This window comes from Zea mays, chromosome 3, assembly GCF_902167145.1.
Source record: "Zea mays cultivar B73 chromosome 3, Zm-B73-REFERENCE-NAM-5.0, whole genome shotgun sequence".
NCBI classification, from domain to species: domain Eukaryota; kingdom Viridiplantae; phylum Streptophyta; class Magnoliopsida; order Poales; family Poaceae; genus Zea; species Zea mays.
In genome coordinates, this window is record NC_050098.1 from 1,716,215 (window position 1) to 1,739,588 (window position 23,374).

A 23,374-nucleotide genomic window follows, 5' to 3' on the forward strand; every position below is an offset into this window, starting at 1 on the left:
TAGTCCAAAACTGAATTTTTTTCAAATCACTCCAATTTTTCATGTACAACTTGGAAATCTCAACACATGAAAGTTGTTTATTTTTTCAAGCCCTACAACTTTGGTATATGAAATTTTAGCAAATTCTCACTAGATTTTGAATTCCTCTATTGGGTTAGTTTAGGGTTTCAATTGGCCGGATTGTTTTTCTCCAACAATCACTCAATGTTTTGATCCCTCACTTTAAAAGTAAAGTTATTATTTGCTGTAAGATACAACTTTGATACATAGATCTCATGGCTAAAGCATTTTTAGCTTAAGTGTGGTTTGCTTTCACTTGATCTCCCACTAGTCCTCAAACTTCTCTGGCTCACAACAACATAATACTCCACATTTGTTTTGAAAGTTTATACCTAGTAAATGCACTCTAGGAGTATCAAGCAAGATGATGCTGATGCATATTGTTGGGTATAGTAATTAGGGGTACCTAGATTACGCCCCTAAAACATGCTTAACCCAAAGATCATCATCAAGGCACGTTCCCCGAGGGTGAAGGATCATAAGTCATGCTTCACCCGAGGCCCCTCTCAGGGGTCACCATAACTCCGCCTCACCCGAGCCTACCGTCGGACAGGGTGTGTTCTCGGGAGAATCATTGTCTCGGCCGAGGTCCCACCTCCCCATAACGACAGTCTCCGCCTCGTCCGAGCCTGCCTTGGGTACAAACTCAGGGCAAGACTCAGCCAAAGTCCACAGGGGACATAAGCATTCAATGCACATACATACCCCACGCAAGGTTGTAGGTGAACAGGAACAACGAGATCGTAGTCCAGTCAAGCTTCATCAACTATGATGATGCATGCGACCATTGTTCCCGCACGCCGTCTGCCAACCCCCGATGGGACGTACAATACGACAAGAGTACAAAGCTAGCCCTCGGAAGTAAACTCTGCCTCACCCGAAGTCGACCTCGGCCTTGGGACAAACTCCGCCTCGCCCGAGCTCGACCTCGACTCCTTGCTCCCTATGAATCACGTAGGAGGCCACTCCTTCAACTGTGGCGTGCACGTCATCGAATTTTGGAACGGGCTCGGTCGCGACCTCGGGCGGACCTCCGCCTCGCCCGCGGTCGACTCTGACCTCGATATCCGCAACAGAAAGGCGCCCAACGTCAACATATATTGCAGAGATGACGTATATTTAGGAGTTTTTTTTCCATACTTAATACTGTGTCAACCACTACGGTATGGGCAACCCCCTTGCCAGAGGGGCTCGGGTACGTGACTGAGCCCTCGATCCTGGCCTCGGCTCTTAGCAGAAATCAAGCGGGCACAAGTCAACAGCAAGTACAAGACCATACTCTAGGCCATACCATCTATAGGGGCATGTCAACACCTCCCCGCCGTACGCGGCCAACTCCAGTACTCTAGGCAACCCTCCTTGAAGCTATAAATAGGACAACCTACGGCTTTAGGGAGGCAAACAGCCACTTCATGGTTTTCTCCGCCACCACGATATTGGCGCTAGCCTCAATCAACCCAGTGACTTAGGATCCTCCCATCTCCCGCTCAGCTTGTATTCCCTACTACAAGCACTTAAGTGCAAGTAATATAAGTCTCATCCCCCTCTGTTGGAAGTAGGGCTTTCTCTTGCCCGAACCAGGATAAAGACTTGTGTCATCTTACATCACCATCTAGGTTAGGGGCACATAACATTATTTCACTGGTTGGTTAGACCCTCGGCTCCAGACACCGACATATATGATGACATGCCAAGATTTTAGTTCTCGAAACACCAGGGGTGTTACACGGATGGTATTGTAATGATTGTTGCAACGCTGACCCCACGTGGCACCATGTGTCGTTGCAATGGATAGTCTAAACTACTTCTGTGTTGCGATTGCCGGCAGTCGAAAGCCGTGTTCAGTCGACTATGAAGTCGGCGAGGACCTATGATTTGATTATTGTCCTTGGCTCGAAGGAGATGTTGTAGCCGGACTACCGGAGAGTTCGGCTGCCAACTTTGCTATTCTGGCAGATGCCTCGGGATTTCTGAACGGATCGCTGAGGCCTCGGTCTGCGGGGACTTTTATGTTGTATGCTTCGAAGTAGTGTCTTAGTTTTCGTGAACCCATAAGGACTGCATAGGCATATTTTCTCCAGTTCTGTCATATTGCACTTTGAATTGATGAGGACCTCGAAGACAAAATAGACGGGATATTGTTGTAGTTTGCCATCTTTGTGACTCTCATGTACCAGGGCTACGCTGATGGCGTTGTGTGAGGGTGCGATATATAGCAGGATTGGTGACGCAAGGTCTGGGCTGATCAGTGTTATGAGCTCAGACAAGTACTCCTTCAGCAACTCAAAGGCCGCTTTCTGCAATCCCAATCACCCGGGAATGGGGGAAATTAGTAGGCAGGGAACTGTAGCGTCTTATTATCTATGTCCCATCCGTATATAGTGCGGGAGTATTTATAGGTAACCGACGGGTAGGTGGGCCCCAAGTACCGTTAAACCCCGGTTACCTGCTACATCCCCAAAATATTCCCCTCAACAGAGTCATTATAGTACGTGAGGTGAAGCACACTAGCCTGGACATACCACAAAATATACCCCATAGAGGGGCTTACAAATGGGCCTAGATGGTGATGCGGCAGAGGCTAGACCCCACGGTAATCTGTTACAACCTTCGCTAGCATATTGCACCCTTGATCCTGCGAAGTCATGACCCCTGACTCCGTGGACACTTGGACTTCGCTGTGTGAGGAGGAGTTCGAGCCTTTGGGATGCGTGAGTGGGGCTACAGCGAGCCCCCTCCCTTAACTATCGTGGTCCTTCGCTTCATCCCCTCTGAAGGCCGTGGTCGTAGACCTCGATGTTGTTACAAGTCGATGTATCCTTCGTGACATGTGTCTCTGCACTAAAACCTGTTTAATCGTAGCCGGATTAGACTGATGGAGGAAGAGCTCGGCCTTCGCTCCAACATTGGGCGTGTGCGTTTTCCGCAATATATAAGACCTAAAACCAAAATACGTATGCATACATGTGGTTTGATTTCGAGCTGCAACGGCCATATCCACTGCTCATGTTTGATTGCTTGCATCTCACCTCGAACGCTTCTTGCCTTTGGACTGAATTGCTCTACCATCAAATCGTATTTAAACTGAATTCAGCAAAGCTAATAGAGCAATATATATAATGCAGAGATTTGAACGAATTCATCAATCCTCATTTAAATTTGCACAACCCTACAACCATACATTGTGACAACATGCATCGTACGTGTACAATATATATATATACACATATACTATAACAAGGATACGTCCAAATCTTGTTGTACGCACGTCGTGCTGTGTATAAATAAAACTGCAACTGATGGACTGATCGTGGTTTGAAGTTGAACAATATACGTTTGATTTTTGCATCGGATCCATGGAATCCAATGCAAACGAAACGAGCATGCAATCAGTGGCAGATGGGGCACATCATGAGGCCGTTCTCGTTGCACTTGGCGCACCTCTCCGTGGTGGTGGTTGGTGTCCCTCCGTCCGGCGGCGGCAGCAGCACCCTGCAGCTGCCGCCGCACTCCCAGCACGGCACGAACCGCGCGCCGCCACAGCCCTCGCAGCCGCGGCCGTCCTTGGCCGCGCACGCCTCGCCGCGGGCCTTGACCCAGCGCATCATCTCCCGCAGCGTGCCGGACTCGGCCAGCCTGGCGCACTCCTCGGCGCCGCCCACGTAGCGTCCCATCACGAACAGCCGCGGCGGAGGCGCCGCGCCGCCGTCGCCGGGCAGCAGCTCCCGCAGCTCGCGGAGGTACTCCCCGTGCAGCGACACGTCGCGCTCGTCCACGGCCTCCACGCCCGCCGCCGCGGCGCACGCCTCCACCGCCTCCCGCGCGCGCTCGCAGTCCTCGAACGTGCGCCGCACGCCGCGGAGCGTCGTCGTGTACAGCACCACGCCGCCGCCCGCGGCGCCCGGGGGCCGGCGCTCGGGGCAGCCCTCGAACGGGTCCCGCCGCTTCCACCGTGGGCCGCCGTCACCACCGGCGCCCTTGTTGCTCTCGCGGTCGCGCGTCAGGAACGGGTTGTCCTTCACGACGCGCCGACCCGCGAGCTCCGGCGGCGCGGGCCTGCTGCTGTCTGGTAGGTCGTCGACGGACGACGTCGCCGGCGCCTTCTTGCCACCAGCAGCAGCGTCGCCGTCGTCCGTGGCAGCAGGCACCACGGGCTGCATCGGCTGCTGCTGCTGCTGCTTCGTCTTAGTCTTCTTCTTCTTCTTCTTCTTAGTCTTTTTCTTCTTGGGAGAAGGAGCAGGAGCAGGCGGCGACTTGGAGTCGAGGACGGGCTTCATGTCCTCCAGGGCCTTGCTGACCTCGGACCACGACGCCGGAGCGAGCTCGTAGCCCTCGAGCTTGTCGAGGAGAGGGAGCGGCACCACGGTCTTGGCGGCGGGCTGCTTTTCGTCGTCGTCGGTCGTCTCTTCCTCCTCCTCCTCCTCCTCGTCGTCGTCGTCGTCATCAGCGGCTTTGTTCTGCTTGGCGATGAGCCAGGGCTCCTCGACGGCGCTGATGTCGAAGAGGGAAACGCTGGTGGGCGGCGGGCGGTAGACGTCGGCCACCGCGACGTCGCCGCTGGCCTTGGAGCTCGCGCACCCCATGGGTTACCTCTGTGGCTGTGGAGGAAAGTACGTGCTCTCCTCTGGTGGAGAAGCTAGCAGAGTTTTTGAGTGGCTGCCTTGCTTTCTGATAAGAGGATGAGACTAGGTAATAAAGTAAACAGTTCGTTATCAGATTTGCACAAAAAAAAAAGAAGAGAGAGAAATGAATGCAGCCGGCTGTGACAAGTGCCTGCCTTGCCCACCATATATCCTTGGCTTTGCCTGCCTACATATTTCTGGATACAACACGTTTGACCACCATTCCTTTTTTTTCTCCTTTTTCACATACAGATATACGGCCGCTACTTGTATCAAGTTTGAATACAGAGGCCAAGTTTAATGGTGGGCATCAATTTGCAACTATTAATCTATTCTGCGCTGCTGCTTTTTAGGGATATATTTGAATGCACTAGATCTAATACAAATTGCTAGTGAAATTGCTAGCTAACAAAATTTATTAAAAATAGCTAACAACTGAACTATTAGGTAGACTGCTACGTTCATTTGCAACGAGAGATAGTGAAAGTGGTTACCGCAGGTCCAGATATGGAACTTAGATTGCATTCCTGGAGGAGGAGGAAGACCATCAGTCTGGCTGAACAAGAAACGTGATGATTGATGATCCAGAAGAATGAACACCAGCACCTGCATGTAGAATTGTAGACCTTTCCTTACTGAGCCAATCTCTCCAGTGATGTGGATCTGTAAATCAAAGGTAAGTATTTACAATAAAAAAAACTGAAACCTTACAGGCAGCAAGCATGGATCAAAGGGAAGGCAACGAAATCCATTGCTGAATGAAAACTATCCTTATCGTCTCCTTTGTCTGAACGACCCTTATCTGAATCGTCATTCTGCTCCACCAAAATTATCTACCTATCCTCCCCTCTACATTTATACCGTTGGATCCTGAACCAAACGCAAAATGAAACGGCTCCGCTTTATTCTAGTAAACGACCAAACAAAAGATAGAGCGTCTCTGTTCTACTCGCCAAACACAGAATAGAACGACTTCATTCTTAAAAATTGTAATGGAGCCGACCCATTCTAGTTGACTCTCCGAAGAAATACACTCAGTCCATCATTCTCCTCCTTGATGTTTTGCGTAAGCCATGCATCCAAACATGCATCGAAGGTGCCACCATTCCGAACCAACACAGACATTGAAGCTGTCGCACGCAACTTGCCGGATGCAACTCTCTGTATAGAGTGGTAGTCAGATGCTTGCAATGGCTGCTCGTGCTGCTTCACCCGGGTCAGAGCAACTCCAGTAGTTCTCTAAAAGACTTTCTAAATCAATAATTTAGGTAGTTAACATGAAAATTATTCTCCAACAATTCTCTAAATGAAACTTTCTAAATTTAACAACTTGTCATCTAACCTCATTTTCTCTCTACATTTGGCAACCATTTAACAACTCCCTAATCAAAAATATTGACCGTGTTATATAGTTTTTGTGACTTATTTTTTATGTGCATAAATACAAAACAAAATTACAACCTATATTTAAAGAACTATTGGAGAACTCACATTTTTTTACTCCAAAAGGTATTTAGCATGCAATTTCTTAAATCTGTGATTTAGAGAGCTAAAATTTACATAACTATTGGAGTTGCTCTCATTGCACACTACCATCTCTACTAGGGATCAAAACAAGACGGAAAAATCTCGTACTGCATGTCTAGTTCCGAATAACGTGTCTTTCCGTTCGTTTTCAAATTATTCGAGCTAACTAAAAACGGATCGTTTTTGTATTTTTCATTTTCGAGTTGTGATGATACATGTTTTAGATAGTACGAGATACATCTAGTATATAATTTATGCAAGTTACATACTTATGTTGGGTTTAAGTGAATAAATAAGAGAAAAAAAACAAAAGCTGCAATTACTTTGAATAATATGAATGAAGAAGAGTTATTTGTATATTTTAATATCTTAAAAATTAGGTAAATACCTCTTTATTATGTATTTGTGGAGACTACAAAATACTTGTCTTTCCCACTTAAGTTTATCATTTTCGAATAACTGACAATTACGATCATGTATTTTGTCATATTAAAAATATATGAAGACAAAGACAATTTAGATGTTTTTCGATAGTTTTCATCTCTAACCTCTACTTTCTTAGCTGTACTTTTTTAGTATGTGATGCAATAAAATTATAAGTTTTCAAACAAAAAATTATCCATCCCCAACGGTTTTTTTTAACCCGGCTAAGGTACTAGTCCTCAGGCCCAGTTCCGCTCACTGACAAGCCCACCCACTGGCCACTGCCCCGCGCGGAGATGCCGGGGCCCACAGAGCGCGGTCCGTCATGTCAGCGACTTATGTACCGCCACGCCAGCGTCACAGTGCGGGTTTATTTTCTTTATCAAAATCAAATAATAAAACGTGTCAAAGGGGCTCACGTTTTCCTTAAATAGAGTTCACGTTTCCCCACCACCTCGTCTCGTTCGCACCCGGTCCCCGTGCACGCACGCGAGCGTGAGCCAGCGATACGTGGCTGATCTTCCGGGGCCACGTATAACAGGACCCCACCCGTCGCCGACCTGCGTAGGCGAGGGTGCCGGTGCGCCTTGCCGCGCCTCGGGCGGGCGCACGGGTCACGTGGCGTCACGAGCCCCCCCTGACCTGGAATGCCCTTGCCTTCTCTTCGCCCGATCCCGGCCATCCCTACGGGCAGGGCCGTAGCACACGTGGTCTGCACGTGCAAGATCACGCGGCGCAGCGTCTGGCTCGATCCATCCCGGCTAAAGCCCGAGCCGAGCGACGGGAAGGGTTCGAACGCGTGAGTGAGCGATGTGAAGCCGAGCCAGGTAGCCGACGGGTGACGGCTCTCGGCTGGGCTCGGATCCGGTAGAAAAGAAGGGGAGAGCAATTCCTCCGCCCATCCATTTTTCCACTCTCTCGCAAACGCAGCAGCAGCAGCAGCCGCGGCACGGCCCGAGGTCAGAGGTCGGGTCGCCCCGCGAAATCCCCTCGCGCACCACAGAAAATCCTCCAGCCACCTCCACCGCCGGCGCTACGCTCTCTCTCCGCTCGCCGCACTTTGGCCGGCTTCGCGCTCGCGGTAGGGGGATACAGAGGGAGATCTGGGCCCCGCGACTTGGATTTCCGCCCCTCCCCTGCCCGCCCGCCGCGCTGGATTCCGCGGCCTCCGCCTCGATCCCGCCGCAGGGCCCCCACTCTGGTGACCATGCCTCTTCTCCCCTCCTTCCCTTCCATTTAATTTCGTTGCCGCACCTCCACTGCCTGTTCGCTACTACAGTACTGGTAGCGTGGCTGACGATGCCCGGCTGCCCCTGCACCGCGTTCGGAATGCGATTGCTCGCCGTGCTGCTGGGTTCGGTCGATGCCCCACCCCCACCCCCCCCCGAGGCGACCGGCTTAGTGAGTGATCTTCGCGGTTGGCTGCGGAGGGTCAGGGACCTGATTGGGCTCGAATCTGATGGGCGTGATCGGAATCGTGTCCTCGTGTCCTTGCCATCAGGACACACTGTTCACGCCAGCCTCCTTTTGTCTAGGTCAGATTTGGATCGCTACAATTCGATCACGCACACGCCTTCAACGCTGCCTGAGATCAAGCGTCAGCCTCAGGGGTAGTTAAAAGATACAGTTGGTGGACGTCTAATGTTCCATTTCATCGTCATGGCCTTGTAGGGCTAATATATATACCTATTTTTTACATACTCCGCGGAGTCCCGATATCCATATCATAGTGTTTTATGTGTTACCCTGGCCTCACATGCTAATCCCATGCATCCGCTGTCACGGATTACCAAGATCCCATTTTTTTTACTTAGTCTTCAATGGAACTTAGCACTGGACACTGCTGGCTTGTTCAATCATTAACCGCCTGCCTACTGCATTTGGGAGGGGTGTGCACAGCCCAGTGTTCCTGCATACTTTTCCTTACCGCTTTGGATGCAGTTTTTCAATATACCTTTGTAGCTAGATGGTGACTGTTTACTGATCGCTTTACTACATTCACAAATATGACCGAATTTATTGTCTGTATTTGCCCAAGACTTGACATTTCATGTTCAGCTACCGTACGCTTGGATTAGTTGCCTTTTCTCAACTCCCTCGTGACTTCATCCTCGTCCCTTTTTCGAGTAGGTATTATGGTCATGAAGATGGAGCTTGAGGACGATGGTGCCTTGGGAGGAACTGCTGGCACGTGGACAGAGGAGGACCGAGGTCTCGGCGCTGCCGTGCTTGGAGCCGATGCCTTTGCATATCTAACGAAAGGAGGTGGTGCCATATCCGAGGGCCTTGTCTCCGCGTCTTTGCCGGATGACTTGCAGAACAAACTCCAGGAGCTTGTCGAATCCGAGAGCCCTGGTACCGGTTGGAACTATGCCATCTTCTGGCAGCTCTCGCGCACAAAGTCTGGTGATCTCGTCCTTGGATGGGGGGACGGCTGCTGCCGTGAGCCCCGAGTTGGGGAGGTGGGAGCTGCTGCTTCTGCAGGCAGCGATGATACCAAGCAGAGGATGCGCAAGCGTGTGCTGCAGCGGTTGCACATAGCATTCGGGGTTGCTGACGAGGAAGATTATGCCCATGGTATTGATCAGGTCACTGACACTGAGATGTTCTTCCTAGCATCTATGTACTTTGCTTTTCCCCGTTGTGCTGGTGGCCCTGGCCAAGCATTTGCAGCAGGGATCCCCCTCTGGGTTCCCAATAGTGAGCGCAAGGTATTTCCGGCCAACTACTGTTACCGGGGGTTCCTCGCAAATGCGGCAGGATTTAGGACTATTGTTTTGGTGCCATTTGAGAGTGGTGTCCTTGAACTGGGGTCAATGCAGCACATAGCTGAGAGTTCTGATACTATCCAGACCATACGGTCTGTATTTGCAGGGACAAGAGGTAATAAGGCTGCAGTACAGAGACACGAGGGAAATGGTCCTGCTCCCCCTGAAAGGTCACCCAGTTTGGCGAAGATCTTTGGGAAGGATTTGAACCTTGGCCGGCCTTCAGTTGGTGTACCTAAGGTAGATGAAAGGATATGGGAACAGAGGAGTGCTGGTGGTGGTACCTCATTGCTGCCGAGTGTCCAGAAAGGATTGCAGAATTTCACTTGGAGTCAGGCTCGTGGCCTGAATTCACATCAGCAGAAGTTTGGCAATGGAGTGTTGATTGTGAGCAATGAGGCTGGACACCGCAACAACGGAGCAGTGGACAGCCCTAGCACAGCCCAGTTTCAGCTTCAAAAGGTGCCTCAGCTTCAGAAACTGCAACTCCAGAAATTGCCGGTTGTTCAGAAGACACCGCAGCTAGGGAACCAGCAGCCTATGCAGACACAGGTACCTAGGCAAATTGACTTTAGCGCTGGGAGCAGTTCCAAGCCTGGTGTGTTGGTTACAAGGGCAGCTGTCCTGGATGGAGAGAGTGCAGAGGTGGATGGCTTGTGCAAAGAGGAAGGGGCGCCGCCTGTTATAGAGGACCGACGACCAAGGAAGAGGGGAAGAAAACCTGCCAACGGGAGGGAAGAACCACTTAATCATGTCGAGGCTGAGCGGCAGAGGAGGGAGAAGCTCAACCAGCGGTTCTATGCGCTTAGAGCTGTTGTGCCGAACATATCGAAAATGGACAAGGCGTCCCTGCTGGGCGATGCGATAACGTACATCACTGACCTCCAGAAGAAGCTGAAGGAGATGGAGACAGAGAGGGAAAGGCTCCTGGAGTCTGGTATGGTGGACCCAAGGGAGCGTGCGCCTAGGCCGGAGGTGGACATACAGGTGGTGCAGGACGAGGTCCTTGTACGAGTGATGTCTCCAATGGAGAACCATCCAGTCAAGAAGGTCTTCCAAGCGTTCGAAGAGGCAGAAGTCCGCCTGGGCGAGTCAAAGGTGACGGGCAACAACAACAACGGGACAGTGGTGCATTCTTTCATCATCAAGTGTCCCGGCACTGAGCAGCAAACGAGGGAGAAGGTGATAGCGGCGATGTCTCGTGCGATGAGCAGTTGAGCAGAGCAGCGTAGGATCAGATTGTCGCGGTAGAGATGTGGCAGTTGATCCTGTTTGGTTGCGAGCGAAAACAAGAGGCGGCGGCGGACAGCAGCCCTTGACATGGTCGATAGGAGATCTGTAGGTGGAGAGAAGCAAGATGAGATTCTTCTGACTTTTTTAGCAACGCAACAACAAAAGATGGGGCTCGAGTTAAGCAGCCGTTGTACTTTAGGTTTCTTTTGGTTGGTAATAGTGTTCCTAGTGTAAGCTTGATGATGCAGCAGAACAATGAACAGCAGTACATGTTTTTTTCCCTTATTTTCATGCGTGATTTGGAAATTAAATTTATTGCGATCTTTCTTTTACTTCTCTGTCTGTGACGATGGTAGTTTAGTATTATGTTTAAGAGGAGCGATGTATTAGTTTGAAGGAAGACAGAAGAATGTACTCCCTATGTTGCAAAATAGTACCAAAAAAGTAGTCATTTTAGCTCTAGATTTTTATGTCTATATTTATATTTATATGGATGATAACGTCTAGACATATATAGAACATAGACATTAATTATTGTATGAATCTACTAAAAGGGTAAAACGGATTTTAATTTAGGATTTAGTGAGTATTACTTATAAGCATGGCGAGAGTAATTTCATGGCAATAGTAGGCTAATATCACACTGCAAAAAGGAAAGAAAGAAGTGCAAAGAATGATACGCATGACCTGACCGCCTTTTTATTTATTGGATTGGAAAACGACACATTTTAGGACATGTTTGGTAACGATGTTTTTTAAAATTATAGTTTTAGAATATTATAGTACTTTATAATTGTCATGACAATACTATTGAGAAACATTGTTTACATGCAACATTGCAAATTATGGTACTTAGACAAAAGTTAGTCATGTCATAAAAACTTTAGGTTAGAGTAGAGTTTCCAATACTCCAAAAACACCATGGTATCTAAAATAGCATGGTTTTTAAAATATAGTTTCTAGGAAAACAACCAAACACCTCATAGCATAAAAATACTCTAGCATTCCTTTAAATCATGGTATTGCTTATAAACTACAAAAATACTTCACTCTCGAACATGCCCTTACATGTTTCTATGATACAAAAATGCATATGCGTGGGAACTAACGAGTTAGACTGTCTTCAGGAGCTTACTCGTCTCTATATTCAAACTTCACTCTGCAAACGGTATAGTATACAATACAAAACAATGTTTTAGGTGACCATATAGGTGAACTGTTGGAAACGGTCTTAGACATTGAAATCTCGATTCTTATAGCAAGAATCTTGGTTCGAATGCAAGGACAAGAGACACCCGATCCCTTCTCGTCCTCCGCGGCTTCATGATTGTCGTCTACTTCCGCTGCCTCAACCAACACCAAGGATTGGCGCGACATCTACATAGTCTCCTCTTGATATGCACAATAAATTTATGAGCTCCTCTTAGTCCGCATAACAACCATATGAACTCATTCTTTACCTCTCCGGCACAATGATCTGATTACAACCGTGTACAAACTTGAATTGGATCACCAACAAACTCTCTGACTGATCGTCGTACTCTTGATCATCACCAAACTGTCTAGAACATGTCGACCACCGAGAGTAACAAGCACAAACTTTTCACTTGATCTAATCAAGGCTAGTGAGAACAGTAGGTGCACACTAACTATTCTCAACACGCTAATGAAATCGCTAATCGAGTGATTATCAACTCTAAAATCCTTCATTAGACAAAGGCTCTTCCTCACACACAAATGAGTTTCTTCAACGGTTAGAATGGGCAAGAGAGCTTAGAGAATGTAAGAGTTGACTGTATATTTGTAACCTCTAACCGGTCAAATAGCGGTTACATTACTATAGAAAAAAGTTATGGCCCCTCAAACGTTGGATAACTAAGAGTCGAACCATTCTTCTCGGTTTGATAAGACATAAAAGTTATTATGTCCCTTTTTGTGTGGCGTTAGAGTATACTATATATAGCGCATGATCAAGAGTACCAGATTAGGACTCAATGGTTTGTCGCCATGTTCACAGGATTTGACGCTCCTGTAGGAAAAACCCTAGTGATCATAGTTGCATTAGATGGTTTGACAACACTCGTTCGACCAATCCGATTCGTTGGAGCTCTTTAGTGTGAGACTCATTCGTAATAGTTTGACGATATGTTTATAGGATATATTTATAGGATTCGACTATCATGCTCTCTCTGTCATTCCACGTGTATGAATCTGACTCTTAGGGTCCGCCTGTTCAAAACCTATCAAAAACTTTCAAATTCTACATATTTTAATGGGTTTGCTTAAAATAACTTCGGTGTACTATAGCATCATGCTAAACATTCATAAAATTACATTGTTCTGTGTGCGCGCGTGAAGAATGGCCGTTGTGCCCTCGTTCGCTGACAGAAGAGAGAGAATCGTGCAGGAGGGCCACGTCCGCGCCACATGAACCCGAGAAATTTGCCATTATGAAACACGGAGGGTTTGGCTTCGACGAAATGGAGGTCTAGGAGAGGGTTTCTCCCTTATGAAACAGCTGGGCATAGCCAACCCTCTAAAATGGACATGACTACACCATTTACAGGTTTAGGTCAGTATTATTCTCGTTGACACCGGGTTCCGTCCCCCTGCGCCGTCGCCGTGAGCCCGTGGAGATGTCGAGCCCGTGAGTTGTCCTCCATTGCCGTCGCGTCCTTCAATCCTCTTCCTCCTCCATTAGCCGGGCGCAGCAGCCTCCCACGAAGAGCCGCCGATTGAAGAGATTGAAGGGCGCCGGTGACGCCTGTCTGACCGAGCTACGACCCCTGCAGCCGACTCCGTTTAGGGGCCGAATGAAGGTCTCCGCTTCTTCCCCACACGCCTGTCCGACACTGTGAGTTTGTCTCTGTTGTTCTTGATTGATTCAACTTCTCTCCCCCCATTCGCTTCTCCTCCCCCCATGATGTACTACAAATTGAACAGAACTGACAAGATCTAGCTCGGTTTGTGTTTGCAGTGGATCGAGCATTGTGGATTTAGAGCTGTTCAATGATGCAAACATAGGCATATCTGAAAATCCAGGTAGATATTTGTGCCTTGCTGTGGTATGAATCGCGCACATGTAACCTTTAATTTTGTAAATTATTGGTTGAATTAATGGCAGGTCCCGTGATGTCTTCACCACCGCCTTGTTCAAGTTCCTTACCGTTAGTTGCATTTGGTGCAAATAAAGTCAATGAGGTTAGTTGTGCTTCATTTCTGTAAAATATAGTGAGGTTATGATTATGTGAATTCACTTAATAGAGACTTGTCATCCAGGAAAATGAAAAGGTACAAGACAAATCGAGGTTAGATTGGGAATCTATGGTACTATGTGATTTATGGGAGGAGGAAGGGAGACGTGATGTTGCAAGTGAGATGGAGATGTATTGTAATCTAGGACTCAATGAGGGGGAAACGACAAAGGAAAATGCAAGAGATGCAGCCGTCAATGAGGAGGGAAAGTCACAGGAAAATACAAGTAATTTGGATCAATCGGAGCCTATGCAAGAGAAGGCATTAAAAGAGTTGTTTGGCAGTTGGGAGGAGAGCTTCAAGCTACTATTCTCTTGGCGGGAGGCAGTACTAGCTATAGAACCTGATAGCATTGTAGAGATTGATGTGGTTGTAGAGGATGGGAAATACTATTTCAACCGTTTTTTTTGTGCCCTAGGGCCGTGCATATCAGGTTTTAGGGATGGTTGTAGACCATACTTGAGTGTTGACTCGACTGCACTCAACGGAAGGTGGAATGGACAGCTTGCTTCAGCAACCGGTGTTGACGGGCATAATTGGATGTATCCTTTAGCATTTGGGTTTTTCCAATCTGAGACAGTTGATAGTTGGATTTGGTTCATGTCACAATTGAAGAAGGCTGTTGGCGAACTTGAAGCACTGGCTATCTGTTCGGACGCTCAAAAAGGGTTAATGCATGCAGTGACACATTGTTTCCCTCATGCTGAGAAGAGAGAGTGCTTCCGACATCTCATGGGCAATTATGTGAAAAGCTACTCAGGTTCTGAACATATGTATCCAGCTGCAAGGGCATACAGGAAAGAAGTGTTTGAGCACCATGTAAGCCAAGTAAGAAGTGTTCCAAAGATAGCTGAATATTTGGATCTACATCACAAATTCCTTTGGTACAGGAGTGGTTTCGACCCAGCTATTAAATGTGATTACATAACAAACAACATGGCTGAGGTTTTTAACAACTGGGTTAAGGATCACAAGGACCTTCCAGTTTGTGACTTAGCTGATAAGATTAGGGAGATGACTATGGAGTTGTTTCATAGAAGGAGAAGTATAGGTGAAAGACTGCAGGGTTTGATATTGCCTTCTGTTTTGGATACATTGAAATCTCAAACTAGAGGGTTGGGTCATTTGTCAATTGTCAAAAGCGACAATTACTTGGCAGAAGTGAGAGATAGTACAAATTGTTTGACAAAACATGTAGTGAAAGCAGAGTCGAGACAATGTTCTTGTGAAGAGTGGCAACACACAGGAAAACCTTGTCAGCATGGATTGGCAGTGATTATTGCCCAGGATGTAAGGAATGTTGGTTTGGAGTACTTTGTCGATGATTATTATTCTGTTGAAAAGTTTAGAAAAGCTTACATGCGAAGGATTCCACCCATTGGTGACCGTTCTTTTTGGCCGAAAGTGGATATTGCAAATGAAGTATTTGCTCCAATGGCGAAAAGAGGGGTTGGGCGACAAAGGAAAAACAGAATAAAGAGTTGTCTAGAGGGTGGTACTGCTAAAAAACGGAAGGGCGTGGAAAATGCTCAATGCACAACTAAGATAAAAAGACAGTACACTTGCCCAAACTGTGGTCAACTAGGTCATCGGAAAACCAGTTATAAGTGCCCTTTAAATGGAACCAAGAAAAGGTTATAACTGTCATACTAATTGTTTTTTATTCCATTGTCCATTAGTACTTGTTAGTAATTGTTTTGTTGCTTTGTAGGAAGAGGAAGCCAAGAAAGAATACTACGAAGAATTGGATCCCGAAAGAGTTGCGGACTTCTACATCTCAAACTAGTGCTCCTAACGAAGAAACAACTATTGTACCTCAAACTGCTCAAACTGTGGATGCAGAAACAGTTGAAATAGACCATGGTAGCCATGAAAATGTCAGTGCAGATGCAGCACTAGTCTGTGTGCAAACTCCTCCTACTTCTCCGGCACGGAGTGTCAAGTGGCTTGTTAAGAAAATAACTCCGAGGAAAAACTTGAAGCGTGCTTCGACAAGGGAGTAGAACTACAGATGGTGTATTGTGCTCCCAGAATTCGGAATGTGCCAAGCTGTGTATGTGCCCAGGCTGTGTATGTGCGCAGTTTGTGTACTGTGCCCAGACTAGAAGCTGTAATGTGAACAGAATGTGCCCAGTTTTTTAGCCAGTTTATGTATGTGCCCAGACTTGAAGCTGTGTACTGTGCGCAGTTTATGTATGTGATCCCGAAAGAGTTGCGGACTTCTACATCTCAAACTAGTGCTCCTAACGAAGAAACAACTATTGTACCTCAAACTGCTCAAACTGTGGATGCAGAAACAGTTGAAATAGACCATGGTAGCCATGAAAATGTCAGTGCAGATGCAGCACTAGTCTGTGTGCAAACTCCTCCTACTTCTCCGGCACGGAGTGTCAAGTGGCTTGTTAAGAAAATAACTCCGAGGAAAAACTTGAAGCGTGCTTCGACAAGGGAGTAGAACTACAGATGGTGTATTGTGCTCCCAGAATTCGGAATGTGCCAAGCTGTGTATGTGCCCAGGCTGTGTATGTGCGCAGTTTGTGTACTGTGCCCAGACTAGAAGCTGTAATGTGAACAGAATGTGCCCAGTTTTTTAGCCAGTTTATGTATGTGCCCAGACTTGAAGCTGTGTACTGTGTACTTGAAGCTGTGTACTGTGCCCAGACCAGATTTTTCATCTCTTGTGATCCCAGAATGTTTATGTATGTGCTCCCAGAAGCTGTTTAGAAAGCTGCAATGTGCTCCCAGAATTCTGAGCGTGTATGTGCTCCCAGAATTCTAAACAGCTTCAAGTCACATTATTGTGCCCAGACTATAAACTGGCTTGCTGAAAACAGATTTTTGAACAGAATTCTGAGCTTGTATTGTGCCCAGACTATAAACTGGCTTGCTGAAAACAGAATTTTGAAACTGGCTTGCTTCAAGTCACATTATTCTGTTTGAAACTAGCTTGCTTGAAGGCAGTCTGGCAGCCCTGGTCATCTCAGAAGCTGGCAACTGGGACGCCCAGTTATGGCACGCCCAGAATTTTGTTTTCAGTCTGCCACGCCTAGCAAGTAAACAGCACAAATAAACATAATAAGCTGCCACGCCCAGATTTTTCATCAGTCTGGCTGTGAACACTGGCTAACTGGGCATATAAACAGAATGTCTTGCTAAAAATCTGGGCGTAGATAGAAACAGAATGTACTGCTGAAAATAATGTGAACCAAATACAACTAGGAATCTGGGCATAGATAGAACAGAATGTCTTGACATCACATCTCATGACCACAAAATCTGTTACAACCACATAGAGAGTCTTACATAAACACTGCCATATGACCAGATTAAAAGTTCATAACATTATGTCAAGACAGAAACAGAATGTCTTGACATCACAAAAGTCTGCATACTAATAGTCTTGACAACTCAAATAGTACGATCAAACATCTGGTCATAGTCGTAGCCCATAATACGACAATGCTCGGCCAAAGAGACAGCCACTTTATTCTCCTCCCACTGCAGGTCATCAAACACCATTTGCCACAACTCCGGATCTTCTGACACGTAACCATCCATTGCGTCCTCAACATCAGAAGGGTGGCTGTTGTCTTCAACATCTGAAGGGGGATTGTGAAGGTCCCAACCAGGACATTTATTCTCCAGATCTTCTTGACATATACTTGAAGTCTTCTCGAGGCCCTTGCAGACTTCCTTCAAATGGCCAGCTAGCTTTCCAACCTTACCCCCTTCAACTTCTGGGATACTACAACACAACCCATTAATGGTACGTAACAGTGAAGATTGCCTCCTCATCTCTTGAATGGCATATCGTAGTGAGTTCTTTACGCTAATGTGATACTTTAAATCAACATGTTCCTGTACAAAAAAAACTAGTTGAAAAACTTGTGAAGAACAGACCCTATTCCACATTCTCATTCCACATGGGGCCAAAGGAAGGGAAATAGAAAATCAGTCACCAGGGAGTTTTCTTCGACAAATCTTCGATACTTGACAGCTTCGACAGCTAGTCCAACCTTATCGGCGGCAATTGTCGCAGATTGGACCGCCGCTCGAGCCTCCTTCTCAGCCACCACAGCCGCGCATCTTGCCTCCGCCGCAGCAACAGCGGCGGCACGAGCGGCATCAACAGCCTCTGCAACAGCGACGACGGGAGCAGTTCGATCCATGGTGTTTTGAGTGTGGCGGCTGTGGTGCGGAGGCTGTGGTGCGGCGGCAAGGTGCGGCGGCTAGGGTTCGGTTGAGAACTCGTTTTGGTTGGGCGTGAACGGAAGGAGCAGCTAGAGCGAGAAGAAGGGCTCACGTATAGATTCCCTGTAACGGCAAAATGACGGCGTGAGTATAAGATAGCAGTTATCGGTTAATGGTTTCGTCATGTTCATTTTAGAGGGTTGGCTATGCCCAGCTGTTTCATAAGGGAGAAACCCTCTCCTACACCTCCATTTCGTCGAAGCCAAACCCTCCGTGTTTCATAATGGCAAATTTCTCCATGAACCCCCGTGGCTCGGTGCAACGTTCTTCTCCCTCTCCTCCCGTCGCCGCCACATCTGGACCGGCGAATCATCCGCCGCGAACCTGTAACACCCTAGACGGCGACAGCCCTCCCCTCCCACGGCGGCACACCCTAGCCAGACGCCTCACCTAGTCACCTCCACCTCCGGGGGATCGCGACGCCGACGCCCCACCGAGCCTGCAGCGTCCCCACCTCCGCAGCGGCGGCCCCCAAACCCCAGCCAAGGTAACACGAGCCATCGCCCCTCCCCCACCTCTCTTATCTCGCGCTTCATCTACGCCGATGCGCGCCTGCACGGCGCACGAGTTGCCATCCCTCAGCGATTCGGTGCCCCGACCCGCTTTTGTTGCGTCCAAAGGGGGTGGATTCAAGAAAACAATCCATCGTATTTATTTAATTAATTGATTCATTAATGTGCATATACCATTCTAATCTACGTAAGCCCTACTGCCTTCCTTTATCTTTGTTCGTGTATATTTAGACCTTCCATCTCTCCTTTCTTTTCTTTAAAATACATAAGCAGGATGTCATGCTTTTTAGAATAGAAAGCCATAGAAAAGTTCGTCTTCAAGTACAGTTGCTGGCGAAAACCCAGCTCTCCTGAGAGGTTCAAGGGATCATACTCACACTTACATCTTGTTTCGTTCCGGTTTCTTCATGCAAAACTAGTCTTTCTTAACTATAGATTATTACTCGACATGGCTTATTTATCCCGTTCCTGTATTCACCCACCCACCCTCCAGGTCACAGAAAGCCAGACCTATGGACTTCCACAACATCGATGATTATTTTCATGAAAACAGCCCGGCACAAGGGGGCGAAGGAGCTGCAGAGGCTAGCGCCGAGGCAATTCTGGAAAGGGTGTACCGTGACACCGCGTTTGGATCTGAGAAGCTGCTCAATCTAGACATGCTGGTCATGGAGATCGCTCGCCGAGCCTCTGATATCGAGCCTCTCATGTGGGACCCTCGTTCCATTTCTTCCGAGTCAGTTGGCAAGGCTTTCGAATTCGATGTCCTGCACGGTATTGTAGATTCGGAAGTCAGCGAGTTGGAGAAGCTAGCTGCCTCTATTCAGACAGATATTGGCAATGCTGAAACCAAGGCATTGGGGGGAGAACCCGGGAGCAGAGTGACCGATGAGCTGTGCGCGCGGAAGGAGTCCTTGAAGCAGATGCAAGATGTAATTTCTGATATTAGAACACAGCTTGCAACCTTTGAGAATGCCATACAACCTTCACATGGCAAACAAGGTATGCTCAAAACATTCACTCTACGTACTACTGCTAATCTAATATCAAGTGTTGATCAAACACATTTCCTAACTACTGCAAAAAAACAAATTTTACAGGAAATAGTGAGGGTATGGGATATGAAAATGGTCATATATCAGGTCACACTGCTATGCAGGCTGAGGACCAGAGAAATGTACTGCAGATGTTACAACAGTCGATAGCAAGCAAGCTAGATCTTGAAAATAAGCTACGTGATTCGCAGTCTGTTGTGGAAGACCTCAAAATGAAGCTGCATCACGCAGAACAAGAATCATGTTTCTTGGAGGAATCCATCAAAGAGCTTTATGAAAGAACGTTGTCGGCAGAAAATGCTTCCCAATTGCTTCTTGGAACTTCAAAGGAACTCGTTGCCAAATTTAATACCACCCAGTCCTATTTAAGTGCTTCAATTCGCAGGGAAGATGATCTTAAATCAAAGTTAGACGAAAACTTGATGAAGCTAAGTGGCAACAAGAGCACCAGGGAGACAGTGCTTGGAGACAGTGACAACAATGCTAACCAGGAGCCTGTGCAGATGCGGGTGCTATCACGTCCTGAGTTCCAGAATTTATGGAATAAGGTTCAGCAGCTGGAGGAATTGTTGAGGGACTCTGGCTCTCAACTGCAGCAATCATCTCTTTCAAGAGGGGCAGATGAAGAAGAGCAGGATACAGCGCAATCTGGGATAAGCGCGTTTGGGAATGTTATCGCTGATTTCAAGCTTGCCATTTCCAATGCAGAAAGTAGAGCACAAAATGCTGAGACAAGGTGTACACAGCTCACTCGAACGAATGTTCAGCTTAATGGGGAGTTGAACACTCTTAAAAGTCAGGGATCAGATAGGGCTGGCTTATTGGAGACGAAACTTAAGGAATCAGACACTCAGTTAGAGCATGCAAGAGCATCGGTTGATGCTATTGTTGAACAACAGGGTATGTTAAGATCCTCCATGTCTGATATGGAACTGGTGATTGAAGATATGAAGGAAAAGTACTTGAAAGCTGAAACCAGGGCCGAGAGTGCTGAATCAAAATGTGCATTGTTGACAGATACCAATTTAGAACTCAGTGAAGAGCTGTCATTTCTGAGAGGCCGAGTAGAAAGGCTAGAAAACTCACTGCATGAAGCTAACCAACTAAAGGTGTCCAGTGCAAAAGACATTGCTAGTAAAACTAAGACTATCATGGACTTGGTTGCAAAACTTTCCTTGGAAAGAGAACGCCTTCATGTTCAGGTACGGATGTTCTTATTTAGGATAGGTTATGGTATCACCCTTTTTTTTTCTGCTGTATATCGGTGTATGTATGTGATTTGGATGTTATAGAAAGCAAATATACTCTAATAAAGCATAATGATAGAAAGCCTAGAAGTTGAATGGTTGCTTTAATGATATTAAATGTTTTATATACAGTTTAATGCGTACTTTCCTTGGGGGCAGTTTCTGAACCACTCCTTGCTGTACAGGTTGTTACGCTGGCGAAAAAGAACGGGGCGTTGGCTCAAAAGTGCAAAGAAAATGTTAGCGAGCGCACATTGCTGTGCAAGAATGTTACCACAGGCGAAGGTGTACTTAGGCCCGTTCAAGTAAAAGAGGAGGTTGAAGCCGATGAGGTGGTGATTCCAGACGAATGCACAGTGCGATCTATCGAGCCGACGACGATGACGATGGTAAACTGGAAGTACATTTCCGCGGCAGTCCTGGCCTTGCTGGCTGCCGCCGTCGTGTTCCAGCTATTACGTGCCAATCTGATGATGACGACGGCGGTTAACGATTGCTGAGGCAATTTGTAGGCTAGGAGTAAGAGATGGAATAAAGCAGGACAGCTTGTGTTTTACATGCAAATTATTATTATCCATCACATCTGGCAGGTTTTTTTTTCAGTAGGACTCAACACCAGCAGCAGTAGATGTAGATCTGCAGTTGACGTCGAACCACACCTCATTGACACGGCCAATGATGCGGAATGGACTGCTGTACTGTGCAACCGAGTAAGCGCTCTTGCTGGAGTAGTCTGTGGAGTTAGCCCATGGTGACCGGCTCAGGCTCATGGCGAGCTTCTCGGCTTCCTCGACCACGTTCTTGTCCCGTGCACGACCCGAGAAGCTCCTCGCTGCGACGCAGTGGCCTGGCCACCGATCTGGATGCAGGTTCAGCTCTGGGAGAGGAACCGGAGGGGAAGCCTGGAACTTCGCCGGCAGGTACAGCCGGACGGAGTAGGCCGAGGAGCGCAGAGGCCCTGCACCTGGAACCACACTCGTGAGCACAGGGGTGGTCATCCTGATCCTCGAAGAGTTGAGGTTTGCGCCCATCAGGTACTGGAACAATCTGCCAGCCAGCAACAACAATACCGTTAGACGACCGGAACAAGATCCTTCCTGGTCCTCGAGGGCGATCGACGTACGGACCTGTGGAAGCCGAGCTTGGTGGCGACGTGGAAGGAAGGGATGTCCGGGGTGGGGGCGGACATCCAGACGGTGTCGCCGTACAGCCGCACCTCGAAGTCCGACTCCGCGTGCACCGTCGTGTACTGCGGCGTCTCCGCGGCGCCGCGGGCGGCCGGCAGGAGCAGCGCGACGAGGACGAGGGGCAGCGACAGCGACAGCGGCATCGGGATGGGGATAGGATTCTGCTGCTTCGCCATGGTCGCCGTCTCGGCAAGCAAAGCAAAAGGGGGGAGACCACGGGAATATGCTATAGGTCCACAAAATAAACAGGCAGTGTGTGTGTGTGTGTGTTTTTGGGGTTAGCAACTGACACAATCCACATAAGCACATTGTAACGACTCAGGCTAGAAAGTCTTCTACTCCATTCTCTAAAAAAACAACAGTAACCAATCATCGACTCTGAATTCTTGAACATATACAACTAAATACAACTCGACACTCCCGCTTTAAATTTAAGTTTTTCGCGAAAATCTTGAATAAGACTAGCCATTTAAACTTGGTAAAAAAATCATGTCAGCTATATTGGAGTCGATTCTACCGATATCGACCATGATATTGGATGAACCGGTCCATACCGTCTGACTTTAGTTACATAATTTTTTTTTATTGGTCTACACGTACTTCACGTCAACTAGTTCCGTTTTAACTATTTGTGATTCGAAAAATTAGGAAAATCTAAAAACTAAAAATATCATAGAATATTATCTATAAATTAGGTTTTATTTAGAATTATTTATTTTTATTTTTATGTTTAAGGTATGCAAGTTTATTTACAAATTATATACTCTCTCATTCTAATTTATAATTTATTTGACTCTTTTATACCAAGTTTGAACGACTTGTCGTAATTTTTTAAAAATTATAGTTATTATTAATTTTCTAGGATATCTTTTAGTTTATAAAGTACTTTATATACGACTTTGAATTCTTCATTTTTTCCAAAAAAAAATAAATAAGACGAGCTAGTCAAACTTAGGATAAAAAACCAAAGAAATTGTAAATTGGGACTAAGGTAGTGTTTTTTTATTTTTGTGTTTGAGTTATGTAATTTTTAATTTTTCTATAAATTATGTTATTTTGTTGCTTAATTATGTAATTAGATGTATTTATATTTCAATAATTATATCGTCTAAAAGTTTGCAAAAACAAATGTGTCGATGTCGTATATGTAGACTATCAGTAGTAATGGGGTGGTTAGGACTGTTCTGCTCAAGTATTTTTTTAGTTTTTCTCCACTAACTACATCGTGGGGTAG

General features: G+C 46.9%; 5 protein-coding genes across 7 annotated transcripts; 3 read left to right on the top strand and 2 right to left on the bottom strand.

Moving 5' to 3' along the window:
- The first annotated feature begins 7,551 nt into the window (after positions 1–7,551).
- LOC100279818 (uncharacterized) lies at positions 7,552–10,947 on the top strand. The gene is given in 2 exon segments (NM_001152773.1): positions 7,552–7,833; positions 8,763–10,947. A coding segment is annotated over 1 exon segment (1,851 nt). The 5' UTR covers positions 7,552–7,833; positions 8,763–8,767; the 3' UTR covers positions 10,619–10,947.
- Positions 10,948–11,600: 653 nt separating this feature from the next.
- On the top strand, positions 11,601–16,635 carry LOC109945364 (uncharacterized). 3 transcript variants are annotated; one of them, XM_020551216.2, is made up of 6 exons: positions 11,601–13,487; positions 13,611–13,675; positions 13,758–13,834; positions 13,913–15,522; positions 15,600–15,648; positions 16,101–16,635. In XM_020551216.2, exons 1-6 carry the CDS (start codon positions 13,447–13,449, stop codon positions 16,341–16,343), a joined length of 2,085 nt encoding a protein of 694 aa, XP_020406805.1. In that variant the 5' UTR covers positions 11,601–13,446; the 3' UTR covers positions 16,344–16,635. The 3 variants fall into 3 exon arrangements, with proteins under 3 accessions (XP_020406805.1, XP_020406804.1, XP_020406806.1); XM_020551215.2 differs by having other exon boundaries at positions 15,600–16,635; XM_020551217.3 differs by lacking the exons at positions 13,913–15,522; positions 16,101–16,635 and having other exon boundaries at positions 15,600–16,082.
- Positions 16,636–17,098: 463 nt separating this feature from the next.
- Positions 17,099–19,138, bottom strand: LOC109945365 (uncharacterized). Its single transcript, XM_020551218.2, has 3 exons — positions 18,655–19,138; positions 17,848–18,202; positions 17,099–17,746 (listed from the first exon to the last, which is right to left on the bottom strand). The coding sequence occupies exons 2-3, from the start codon at positions 18,055–18,057 to the stop codon at positions 17,297–17,299; spliced, it is 660 nt and encodes a 219-aa protein (XP_020406807.1). The 5' UTR covers positions 18,058–18,202; positions 18,655–19,138; the 3' UTR covers positions 17,099–17,296.
- LOC100275686 (uncharacterized) lies at positions 18,402–21,532 on the top strand. Its single transcript, NM_001149714.2, has 4 exons — positions 18,402–18,626; positions 19,145–19,653; positions 19,752–20,908; positions 21,139–21,532. Exons 2-4 carry the CDS (start codon positions 19,164–19,166, stop codon positions 21,451–21,453), a joined length of 1,962 nt encoding a protein of 653 aa, NP_001143186.2. The 5' UTR covers positions 18,402–18,626; positions 19,145–19,163; the 3' UTR covers positions 21,454–21,532.
- Positions 21,504–22,403, bottom strand: LOC100273098 (uncharacterized). The gene is made up of 2 exons (NM_001147547.1): positions 22,081–22,403; positions 21,504–22,000 (listed from the first exon to the last, which is right to left on the bottom strand). Exons 1-2 carry the CDS (start codon positions 22,314–22,316, stop codon positions 21,553–21,555), a joined length of 684 nt encoding a protein of 227 aa, NP_001141019.1. The 5' UTR covers positions 22,317–22,403; the 3' UTR covers positions 21,504–21,552.
- Positions 22,404–23,374: the final 971 nt, after the last annotated feature.

Excerpts from the sequence above, each read along its gene's own strand:
- LOC100275686 (NM_001149714.2), top strand. The coding sequence starts at position 19,164 with ATGGACTTCCACAACATCGATGATTATTTTCATGAAAACAGCCCGGCA. Across the intron at positions 19,654-19,751 it reads ACCTTCACATGGCAAACAAG|GAAATAGTGAGGGTATGGGA; the intron begins GTATGCTCAAAA and ends CAAATTTTACAG. Across the intron at positions 20,909-21,138 it reads GAGAACGCCTTCATGTTCAG|GTTGTTACGCTGGCGAAAAA; the intron begins GTACGGATGTTC and ends CTTGCTGTACAG.
- LOC109945365 (XM_020551218.2), bottom strand. The coding sequence starts at position 18,057 with ATGGATCGAACTGCTCCCGTCGTCGCTGTTGCAGAGGCTGTTGATGCC. Across the intron at positions 17,747-17,847 it reads TTGTCGAAGAAAACTCCCTG|GAACATGTTGATTTAAAGTA; the intron begins GTGACTGATTTT and ends TTTTTTGTACAG.
- LOC109945364 (XM_020551215.2), top strand. The coding sequence starts at position 13,447 with ATGAAGGTCTCCGCTTCTTCCCCACACGCCTGTCCGACACT. Across the intron at positions 13,488-13,610 it reads CCACACGCCTGTCCGACACT|TGGATCGAGCATTGTGGATT; the intron begins GTGAGTTTGTCT and ends TTGTGTTTGCAG. Across the intron at positions 13,835-13,912 it reads GTGCAAATAAAGTCAATGAG|GAAAATGAAAAGGTACAAGA; the intron begins GTTAGTTGTGCT and ends CTTGTCATCCAG.
- LOC100273098 (NM_001147547.1), bottom strand. The coding sequence starts at position 22,316 with ATGGCGAAGCAGCAGAATCCTATCCCCATCCCGATGCCGCTGTCGCTG. Across the intron at positions 22,001-22,080 it reads ACCAAGCTCGGCTTCCACAG|ATTGTTCCAGTACCTGATGG; the intron begins GTCCGTACGTCG and ends GCTGGCTGGCAG.